The sequence below is a fragment of the Stegastes partitus genome, unplaced genomic scaffold, assembly GCF_000690725.1.
Source record: "Stegastes partitus isolate 25-593 unplaced genomic scaffold, Stegastes_partitus-1.0.2 Scaffold100, whole genome shotgun sequence".
NCBI classification, from domain to species: Eukaryota; Metazoa; Chordata; class Actinopteri; family Pomacentridae; genus Stegastes; species Stegastes partitus.
The window spans coordinates 12,879-25,088 of record NW_007577831.1 but is presented as its reverse complement, the minus strand read 5'-3'; the positions used below and the strand labels follow the sequence as shown (position 1 = coordinate 25,088).

The window sequence follows — 12,210 nt, the reverse complement described above, 5'->3', positions numbered from 1 at the left end:
TAGCAACAGTTGTAGGTTTGAATCAGCTGAGGGTTACATAATAAAGCTCATTATATGTCTGTATTATATGTACATGGATTCTCATGTGTGTCTACATAGTGACATTTTCTCCATCAGTGATAAGAAAGAGGCACAAGATAAGAGTGACAGGACCTGGCCAACAGATATCGACTGAAAAAATGCCTTCAAACCCTGTCTGGCTCTGTATGCGGGTGTCTGAAGGGAGGGTGGGGTGCCAACATGTTTTGCCCTATAGCCCCCTAACAGGTAAATCTGGCCCTGCAACTTAGTGAGTCACTCTACAAACTAGTGACATAATCCAATCTAATAGCAGTCATAAATGCATTAAAACTAGTGATTAATCAGTCCAGCTATACCTATAACAGCAGCTCTTTAAAGTAATCGCGTGAATCAGTGAGAGTGCAGGTTCTAGATCAGACAAGAGGCCTGCCAGCTGCTCAGATGCTGCAGCTACCGCCTCCAAAGTCAATGTTGGACACGGAACAAGGAAGTTGTGCACCTGTTGCTGCTGCCTCTTCATCCACTTGTCAGCGCCGACTGCGGCCTTTGTGTTTAAAGGTAAGAAAAGAAACCTCTCTGAATTGTCACTTTCTGACAGTTACTTAAGTTTCAGGGAAAGTCCGTCGGCAGAGGTTTGCTTTATGTTGGCAGGAAGAGTCAGAGCGCAGCGTCAAGGCGCACCAACTCCGGCGATAAAAAGCTCCACGTCGGTGCTGTTGCTCTGTTTTCAGGTGTATAGTGAATCCGCATCATGGCAGGAGCTGAGGAGGAAGCAGCGCCGGTTGAAGAGCAACAGCCGCCGCTCAGCTCCTCTTCCAGCGGCCCAGAGGACTCCCAGCCGGCTGCTGGCCGCTCTAAGGACGCGGAGGAGCGGCCGGCGGAGGGCGGAGCGGCCCGCTGTGAGCCCGGTGGCCGGCATGTGCTGTCGCCTCTGGACCAGTTTAAAACCAGGAGGTTCTTCGTGTTGAGGGTAAACATGTCACATTTGCACTTTACTATAACTGACTGCCAGATGGATCCAATTCCTTAAGTTCTGTAGCACACAGTTAAAAATCAACGTGTTTTAACAGTTTTTAAACTTTTCATAGATCTGCCCTATTTTATTATACTAAAGGTGACAGGTAGTAAAACCACAGAAAAAAGTTTAGATTTAACCATAAAAAATAGGCCAAAAGTGTAAATAATAGTATTTTGCTCTTTTACATTTAACCATAAATTCCTTTTTTTTCTCTCTTTTTTTTTTTTTTTACTGAATTTGAATCAGAAAAAAATAACATAATTTTACAGATAGTTGCCTTATTTAAAAGAGAAATTATATAAACAACTGAAAAATGGCAATTTTAAAAAAAAGTGAATTTGTAGCTTTCTGTCCTTTTGTTGAGATACAGAAAACATCTGGTAAAATCATGAGGAAAAGGCTTTATTTCAAATGTTGACTTTAAAAATAGCGTGTAAATAATATCCACATCAAAAATCTGAATTTTTACCAAAAGTAATTTGTTTTACTGTATTTAGATCTGGTCTAACTACAATTATTTCACAGATAGTTTCACTGCTTTTGCAGTTATTGAACTTTTCGAAGTCCATTATTTTCTAGCTGTTTTTTTTTTTGTTTTTTTTTAAACAATATTTTTTCCAGTATAAATTTGGCTGAATATATGTTTTATTCTATTCTATTTTATGGACTTTGACCATACATAAATATTTTTTTTTCTGTGTTTTACATACTAAGAGGATATATCAGTAAAATACAGAAAATAGCCTTTTTTCAGCAAATCTGCTATAAAAGCATAGTCCAACTATGTAGCTTTACCAGAATCCATCATTTTATATCAATAATATACCATTTCAAACAGTTTAGAATGGTAATTTATTTAAACAAAACACAGACCAATAAAATTACTTTCTTTGTGTAAAATAAAAGATTGAAGAAAAAAAGGTGTAATTTTGACAGTAAAGAAATGAGAAAAAAACACATACAGTATAATACTGTGACATTCAAAAACTGTCCAAACTTACAAATGCAGTATTTAGCTGTTATTTACCAGTTAGCGCTCATCTCTAAATTTTTATATTTTATTTTTTGCAAGGTAGTACTTAAATGTCACTTGAATGTTTGGGGGTTTTGGTATCTTCTGCTCGTCCTCTACATATTTGGGGCATGTTTTCTTGCTCTATGAACTGGGTTTATTTGACAGCTGCTTTTATTTAAAAACGTCTCATCTGGAGCACATGTGGCAAAGACTAAACCCCAGATAGCACCAGATCAGCCACATGTGGTTGGCTTGGTTGATCTGTGGCTGACATTGAGCAGCCAGGAGTAGACCGCAGATGGGCCATCATTCCAGGCTTTATATGGCCCAGACCTGGGTCAGAACCATTCAGGAATCTGGCAGCTTCACTTTGTGCATCACAGAAATACAACTGGTTATACTAGTAAAACTGGCAATACACCATTATTGCTAGTCTTACCAGTTGTTTTTCTTAAAGTTGATTAGCAGGAGTTAGATTTTCATGATCCACATGGTTCGAAGAGACGTTGAAGATGAACCCGTTCAATTGTTTATATGTGACACTTTTGGATTTTCAAACTTTAACAGTGAATTTAGTTGAAATTCCAGTCGTGTAATCATGGGGAGGATCTTAGTATTTTCTCCACCACTGTGGTAAATACAAAGTAATTCTTTTGACACAATAACTAAAATCAATACATCATCTGGCTGAGCTGATGTTCTACCTGGTACAGCATTTATATCGTCAGAAAGTATTCAGATTCCTTCACTTTTTACTCATTTCATTGTGTTGTTTATTAATTTTAAATGGATAAAATTAAGTTTTTTTTCCCCATCAGTCTACGCTCAATAACTCATGCGGATAACGCAAAGTCATGCGTCAAAACCAAAAACTGAAATCTCTGATACTCAAAAGTATTCAGACACTTTGCTGTGTCATCCTTAACTGTGGACATTTGCTTTTATGATCCTTAAGATGTATTTAGGACTTGATCGGAGCCCACCTTTGGCAAGTTGAATTAATTGGAGAGAGATCAGAAACACACACACACACACTTGTGAATATGAGATCCTACAATTCACACTGCATGCCAGCATAAAAACCAGGCCATGAAATCCAAGAACTCTCTATAGACCTCTGTAATGAAACTGTGGTGAGACAGAGATCAGGGCAAGAATATGAAACTTTTCTAAAGTGTTGAGTGTTCCCAGGAGCACAGTGTCCTCAATAATGAAAAGAAAGAAGTCTGGAACCACCAGGACTCTTTGTAGAGTTGAGCACAGACGGCCACCTCAGCTGTTTTCCATCCTTCAGACCTTTATGGTTGATTGGCTATATGGATACCACTCTGAGTAGAAGGGACATGGCAACTCACTTTGAGCTTGTCAAACATCATTTAAAGGGCTCTGAAATATCATCAATACAGTGAAGCATGGTGGTGGCAGCATCATACATGGGGCTGCTTCTCAACAACAGGGATAAGGGGACTGGCTGAGGGAAGGATGAAGCCACATACGCAGAGGTTCCCTAAAGAAAACCTGCTCTGGAGTGCAGCAACCTGACACTGACAAATATTTTTTTTGTTTTCTCCCTGTTTTCTTCCTCCATGAATCAACCGGCCTGCTGGTATTGATCTTAGTTGTCCCCTGTTTGGCCAGACGGGCTTCACCAGATGAAACTTTATAGGGCTTTTTGTTGGGTGTTGTGCCAGTTGTGCCCAGTGTTGGTGCTGTAGGAACCAGAAGGGAGACACTGAAGCAAGGCACTATAGAGGGAGCATAAACATCACATCATTTGGATTTTATTTTGGAAAATTTCTCTCGAGTCCTTAACATAGAAGTCAGTCCATAGATATAGAAACCTGAGATGGTCGGGGAAGGTCTCCTTTTTTAAGGTAGAATCTGTTCACACATTGGCAATAAAAAAAGAGATTAATATATTTAACTTAATACCTTTAAGGGTGTGTATACTTTTCACTTTGTTTGTCATTATGGGTTATTGAGTGTAGATCGATACCAATGTATTCATTTAAAATGAAATTTACAACACTGCAAAGTGTCAAAAAAAGGAGTCTGAATACTTTCTGAAGCAACTATATATATTGCCATTTTTCAGATGAATTGTGTCTTGCTTTGTATGTAACCTTCATATAACCCAGTGTTATAAAAAAAAAAAATTAACAAAAAGCTTTGTTTGTGCTAAAAAAAAAAAAAAAAGGAAGTACATTGACTGAAATATCTTTTTTGTTTTTTTTTTAAATGAAAAATTCTCATGAATCTACATATGCCAGAACTAAAAAGAATATAATCAGTATCCCAAAGGTACAGTTTATTGCAGGCTTGTCATATTGGATTGCTACGGGAAGTCAGTCACACATCCTGTGTTGCCAGGCCAGCTCGGCACCAGCCTCAGATTACAATAAGACTGTCAGGAGTCCTCAGTTTGAACTCCTAATCTTTTTAAGTTCTCCAACTTGGCACTGAAATAATAAAACATAAAGTGCAAGGATGGAACAGCATTAGAAAAAGAAATGCATGTAGCTGGCAGTTTGAATGTGTATTATGTACCGAAGCTTCCCCTTGTGTGTTCAAATACCTGAGTTACTCAGATTTCCACACGCTCAGCTTTCTTTGTTTGCAGTGATTTTCACATGCCCAGGCTTCATGTTTGTGTTTATTGTTATTTTGTTTGACACACAGATGCGCTGACATTTTACCAGTCCCAGCTGCACATCTGCCTCAAAGATTACCCCTTAAGCTTTCTGTGCACACGTTGTGATTGTCACAATGGAAAATTAGAAAGTGACACCCGTGCATTTCTGTCTCCTCAGCCTGGCACTCTGAATCAGGCCATCAAAGACATCGAAGCTCTGGTGAATAAGGAGGTGGATGGCAGCGTTCACAGCATTTGGCTGATGGCAGAGTAAGTTCCTGAGACCAGCTTCATGTGCAGTGTAATGTTTTCTTTACCATAACCTCACCACACCTATCCCCATTTAGCCTTTAGAAACAGTTTAACATGTAGTAAGTGTTTAAAAGGAAGCATTGCAATGCAGTTATACATGTTTCTAAGAAACTTTCAGGTGTGTTTAAGGTACATGTTTTGACACGACCTTGCTCAAGTTATTTTATAGAAGTAAACTACAGAACAGTAGAAACAATGTGCAACAAAACCAAACAAGGTCAAAAGCCAGTGAGTGCAGAAGGACTGGTTGGCTGCCACCACTTGTATATCCTGGAGTCAGACCAGGTGAGCTGGTCTCATGTTTAGACGCCACCCACCAGATTCCTGCAGAGTGGGGTGTGCCGGGACAGACGTCACTCTTTATCATATCTATGAAGCACCAGTAACTAATATATGTACAGATGATGACTGCTTTATAATGTCATATAATACAACTATAAAAACCTCAACAAACTCAGAATGTTATGAAGCATTTACTAACAGTTTGTATATACAAATCATTCATTGGCAGGTTTGCTCTTAATTTGTCTGAACGTCATTATAACCATGCTGAGCTTGAATGTTTCTTTCTGGATCTTGGAAAAGGCAGTTTGACAAAATGCAAAATTGTTTTTCACTTACTTAAGAGCCACTTGCTACATGTTTCAAAGACTTCAGCTGCATTTCATTGTCTGCATCAGTGTATTTACTCAGTTATCATAGAGACCAAAAACGAGAATATAAATACATTAATGAATACTACATGAATCATTACAATTATGCAGTTTATAAATATGCTAAATTATTTACATTTTGTGGTTAGATAAGATGTTTTTATTTTAGATGATTGCAGCTATTACATGATGTTATAAATCATTCATTTTTAGGGCAGAGTCTTAATTGAATAGCAATGGATGCTTCACAGAGCTACACTCTGATCAGCCACAACATCAAAGCCACCTGTAGGTCCTTGTGGTGCTGCCACACAGCTCTGACCCACTGGTCCATGGACCTCTGGTTGTGTCCGGTGGTGTGTGGCACTGTGATAACGGCCTGAGGCCTCCATGGATTTGGCTTTTTCAGCACATCCTGCAGGTGCTAGATCAAATTCGAATGTGGACAGTTTGCAGTTGTTCTTACACCCCCCAAGATGAACTACCAGACGAGTCTAATCAACAAAAAACAAGCATATATATATTTAAGTAAATAATAAGCAAAAAACATTGCATAGAACATACTCAGGTCAGACATTTGCAAGAAGCAGAAACACTACCTCTATGAATATGATTAAATGTAGAGTAGCTCATTCAGTCAGATAAGAGACATCTATCTGTAGTGAATGTGGAGGAACAGATCTGAAACAGGGAGCAGAGAAGAGGCTGTGATGTGATAACAGATTGCACAAAATGTTAAGAAAGTGCAGATAAAAAAATCTTTTTTGTATTTTATGTTAAAAAGACACAGATGAAGATTGCACAGTTATTTACCCATCCATCCATTATCTATACACCGCTTAATCCTCACTAGGGTCATGGGGGGCTGGAGTCTATCCCAGCTGACTTTGGGCGAAGGCAGGGGACACCCTGGACAGGTCACCAGTCTATCACAGGGCCACACATTTTAGAATCACCAATTAACCTCAACATGTTTTTGGATTGTGTGGGAGGAAGCCGGAGAACCTGGAGAGAAGCCACGCTGCACGGGGAGAACATGCAAACTCCACACAGAAAGATTCCGGTGCCCCCACTGGGACGCTAACCAGCAACCTTCTTGCTGCGAGGCAACAGTGCTACCAACTGTGCCACCTTGCAGCCCACAGTTATTTACTTTTGATAGAAATCAGTCAGTAGATAGAGATCTTGCAAAAGAATCAAACAACATTATTTCCATCCACCCAAACAGCTAGTTTGACTGTTATTAGCTATTTGGATTACCTGAAAAATAAGAAATCTAATTTCTTTCCCCATTTTTCTGATATTAGTTATTTGACCTGTCAGTGGTTTTAATGTTGAGGCTGTTCGGTGCACTAATGTTTTCAGTTTGCAAATTAAAGATTTGATTTTATTCAGTAGCAGTGTTCAACAGTATAACAAAAGATACAGTCTGAGCTAATTTGCCAGATCCTGAAGATATTTATATATAAGTTTACCATCACAAAGGGGTGAAATACCTGCAAAGGCTTACATTTAGGTCATTGGAATCAATGCTTCTTTTTTGTATTATTATTTTAAAAATAACATGCAAATTTGATGCAGTTTAATATTCTGTTAATTATCTAATTGAATATGCTTTGAAGAACATTCTTTTCTACATAAAACTGCATTATATCGTGCTACAAATCTGGTTTCACAAGCAGATTAGAAATCCTGTTTATACCTTTTGTTTCTCACCTCACATACAAACTTGTATTTTTTGTAAACTGGAGTTATGCGGTTCTCACTTGCCAGTAGGGACGTGGCTGTAAATGTACAGTGAGTTTACAGTATCGTGTGCTGCTCATTCATAATCCATCATTAACATATGTATTGGCACTGCAGTGACCTGCTGCCCTCAGGGAGAAACTGGCTGCTTGCCTGAAATTCTGCACATGTACCTTGTTCTATATTATTGTACAGGTTTCTAATGCCTTATCGAACGCAGACATCCTCTTTATTTAATTTTTCACACAAATATCAATGTATTTGTTACAGCCAAAACTCCTAGAATACCCCATAAATCAAGGCAAGGTAGTGATCTAACAGACAAAAATAAAGTGACTGCAGGACATTTACCAAGTGCACTTGCAGATGTCAGGTTGTATCAATCCTGCACAAGCTTTCAGGAAACATTTAAAAGGCTGGCCATGTGAGGATGAATAATACATCCCAATTTATGCAGTTCTGTCCACACACGCCTGTCCTACATTTGGCCCGCTGTTATCGTTGCTACAGAAGCCGCTTTAGGACCTCTTGCAACAGAAAGAGTGCATTATATGGTAATTCTGTGACTGAATTTACCCAAGGGAGGCCGGTGACTAATGTCAGAAAAGCATGAGAAATTCCTCAAATCTGGCTTTGCTGCAGGTTGTCACGAGCTTTAGAAAGAGTAAGATGATCTCAATTTCGGAACTTGTATTATAATACTATTGCCCTCAATTGCATTTATTATTTTTTCATAATTTTGTGTGCAATTTCACACATATATATATATATATATGTATGTCTCTCAATTTCATATATATATATATATATATGTATGTCTCTCAATTTCATTTGTAAATTCAGTCCTAAATGGGTACTCAACAATTTAAACCTAAAGGCACCTAAAGTTTTATATTTCACCCTCCATTTAGGAGAAACGGCTATTTTGAAGAAAGAACCACAACTTCCAGTAGCGTTACAATACAACTTGATTGGACATGCCATGAAATATGTAGTTCTTCTTGGGGTTTACAACTAGGGTTGTTTTTTTGTATGAATAAACTAAAATAAACGGATTGAAGTGCTACTGATGAATGTACTACTGTTGAAGGACAATACGCGTAGTATGAAATAAGTGTAAAAGAGTACATTGTATTGTGGCATTTTTTGTGTTTTTATTACACCGGCGGTGTTTGGGGGAAATTTGCGCATGTTGCTAAGGCAACCCTGCTAGCGTTGGCGCCCAGCCTCGCCTACTTGACTTGCTAACTGTATACCGTACCTAGTCTAGCTTGCTGTCACTTACTCTGCAGCCACAGAGTCACAAGAAGCATGTCTGGGATCAGAGCGCCTCCTGCCATGAGACAAGAGAACTGCCTGCCTCTCCTGGAAGCTCTTCTCAGTCGTTTATGATCACTCAGCACACGGAACACGTTACGCACATACAGTTGGTAACAAAAAAACACTGAACATGATTATATGCATCAGCTGAACTATGGAAAATCAGTTCATATATTAAATGTGTTTGAAACATGTTATTGGCGACATCCAGACAGCAGCACGCTGTCAGTGCAGGCAGCCAGCATAGGTAGCGAGGGATTGCGCAATCCAAATGAGGCAGCAGCGAGCTCATCCTCGCAACTGCCTCATCGGCTTCTCTTCCAAGCATTTGAATGGGAAATTGCGAAAATTCAGCGATTTTTAATTTAAAAATCATCAAAACTGAAGAAGCTAAATGAAAAAATAATTACTTTATAGTACAAATCACTGGATAAATATAACCATTTAAATTATTTTATCATCATATATTTTTTGCTCCCCAGACCGCACGTCACTGAATTGGTTAATGCCTGACTGTTGGAAGAAAAGAACGACAAAAACATCACAGCATTTGTACGGAGCCCATCTGGTGACATCGATAAGAAATAAAAATAACTCGTTCCTACGTATTAGTAAATCGTGGCCACGAGTTATTAATGCGTGGGAACGAAATAGGCTGCTAGTTGTCGCTACTTAGCATCCAGACATGACAGAGTCTTCTCATGTCTAACTGGTCAGCAAGACAGCAATGAAAGAATTTTCTTACAAAACGTAGCGTATGCCCTATCAAACAATGCACTATGTGCCCTGCAGAGGTGCTCCCTTCACTTGTTGTCAGCCAGCCGACCCACAGTCTGATCCTGGATCTCTGCAACACCTCTGTACCATGCTCGACACCCATGCCCAGTCAAGGCTAACTAATTTCAGAGCTCTTCACCCACACCTTTCCCATGATGCCTTGGCTGTTCAGTGAACTGTCTTTTTTGGCCTACGGCTGCCAGCAGCAATCAGCAGTGGTTCACTCGAAGTTGGCCACGTGCACCCGGCTCAGCGGGCCGTAAGAAAGAACCACTCGGAGAGAATCCATGCCACCATGAATTAGCTGTGTGTGCACAGTGTTGAGCGATGGAGTGTGTGTCTCTGTGTGAAAAGAGGGGTTTTTTTGTGATTTCAATTAATACAGAAAACATTTTTGAACACATTTCGTGGACATAAGAGAAAGCACACTTCAGCTGTTGGCTTTAATGGTGTTTCTCTTAATCAAACTTTTCTTGTTTTACTTTTTTTTTAGGGATTTAGAAATGCTTGCATACATTTTGTATGATCTTTGCCAAAGGCGTTTTTGGAAATTGTGAAACCTTTACAGTACATAATTGAGCAGCTTTGCACTACATGTTTTTTTTTTGTGTGCGTGTTAACTTTAAATCAGCTCCTTCAGATTCCAAACATCTGAAATGCACTTCACACAAAAGCCCTTTTCAGAAATAGAATACAAAACATCATTCTGTTAAAGTGACGGCATTCTGTGAGTCACTCATAGTTCACTTTTATGTAAATGTTCCTTACAGCTTTAGTCAGATAAACCCACTACGAAGAGATTGCACAAGATTGGGCAGTACATCAAGCCACACAGTTCATAATAATGCACCAGTAAGTAAAAGACTAAATCTAAATCCAGTGTGTAACAAATGATTTAACTGTAACTGTTAAACTGCAACTCAGCTCACCTTTCTGATGTAAAGAACAGTGTGCTTTGCTGTTAGATCCTGACTGATCCTGTTTCTATGTCGAGGATCATTTATATGATAAGTGATCAGTGATGCTAATACCCTCTCTTTGGAGATGCTCATATGGAGCTGTTGTCTGATACTGCAGGTATTTATTAAACTCAGAGGAAAAACTCCTACAAGCAGCTGGAAGCAACGATCTGAATTTCAGCTCTTAGTAATGTTTTGACAAAAGTAATTAATTAAACAATTAATTATAATTGAGTGTCATTAATCTGATGTGCAGACTGTGTCTTCATCACAGTACATCCATCCATCCATCCATTATCTATACACCGCTTAATCCTCACTAGGGTCGCGGGGGGGCTGGAGCCTATCCCAGCAGACTTAGGGTGAAGGCAGGGGACACCCTGGACAGGTCGCCAGTCTATCACAGGGCCACACTTAGAGACAGACCACCAAGAACACTCACATTCACACCTACGGACAATTTAGAATCACCAATTAACCTCAGCATGTTTTTGGACTGTGTGGGAGGAAGCCGGAGAACCCGGAGAGAACCCACGCTGCACGGGGAGAACATGCAAACTCCATGCAGAAAGATTCCGGTGCCCCCACCGGGACGTGAACTGGCAACCTTCTTGCTGCAAGGCAACAGTGCTACCAACTGCGCCACCCTGCAGCCCCACAGTACATCTATTATTGTAAAGATTTTGGTTTGTGATAGATGTAAAAATGTGCTTTGTGCTCTCTGTGATGTTTTTGGAGCAATACTGGTGGTGAAATACTCAAACCTGACACTACACATCTGTTAATGTAACAGGATGCAGCTCAGACTTGTGTTGTGGTAACGATGATATGAAAATGTCAATAGATGCAACCTATTAGGATTGCAACTGTGACTCGTACGGAAAAGTGACCAGGATGTCAATTAAGACAAAAAGCCGACACGTTTTAATGCCGTCTGATTAACAGAAAGGACTGCGAGTCTGAAAATGGCTTAATTTGCTTCAATTTGATTGCTGAGTTCAAAATAGAGCAAAATCTAAAGTTTTTTTTTGTTTTCAAATGATTCTTATTTCTCAATGTTTACATAAAAAATTTATTTTCCACCAGATCTCAGACTGTTGGAATCAAGAGGATTTTTGTCGTAGTTTTGTTGATGAAACAAACATTGCCTCACACTGTCTGTTGATTTCAGGGTAGATCACTGGAACAATGAAAAGGAGCGTCTTGTTCTCATCACGGACAACACTCTCCTGGTCTTCAAGTACGACTTCATCATGCTCCAGTGTGAACAAATCCAGAAGATCTCACTAAACTTCATCGACCGCATCTCTCACGGCACCTTCAGTTTCCCAAAGCGCTCCCTGCTCCAGTAAGTCCACTCATTTCTTCCCTCCTGTCCATTAAACCTGCAGCTTTGAATGTTTTGTTATTTTTATCGAAATCATAAAATACACTTGACACTACTTTAAAAATGTGCTCTTTTAGGGATTTAGTTGGTAATTAAACTAATGAAAACTTAGCTTGGAGAATTCCAAATATTAGCCGTAATTATCTGCACTGTGCTCTACTTTGCTTCACAAAAAAAAATCCTTTTGCCTCATGATTATCCATCACGCTTTGCCGCAAAACATGCCTAGTCACATTTATGGCCAGTATATAATCACTTCATAGCTTCTTTTTTTATTTTTTATTTTTTTAAATCGTAAAACACAGTGTCAAATTAGAAGAAACATTTGAAGAAGTAATGAAAAATGTAGGATGTGTGTGGTGAATTGGTG

At 39.2% G+C, this 12,210-nt stretch overlaps 1 protein-coding gene across 1 annotated transcript; it reads left to right on the top strand.

Moving 5' to 3' along the window:
- The first annotated feature begins 505 nt into the window (after nt 1-505).
- On the top strand, nt 506-11,805 carry LOC103354225 (tumor protein p63-regulated gene 1-like protein). Its single transcript, XM_008277528.1, has 4 exons — nt 506-579; nt 753-991; nt 4,865-4,956; nt 11,625-11,805. The coding sequence occupies exons 2-4, from the start codon at nt 773-775 to the stop codon at nt 11,803-11,805; spliced, it is 492 nt and encodes a 163-aa protein (XP_008275750.1). The 5' UTR covers nt 506-579; nt 753-772.
- Nucleotides 11,806-12,210: the final 405 nt, after the last annotated feature.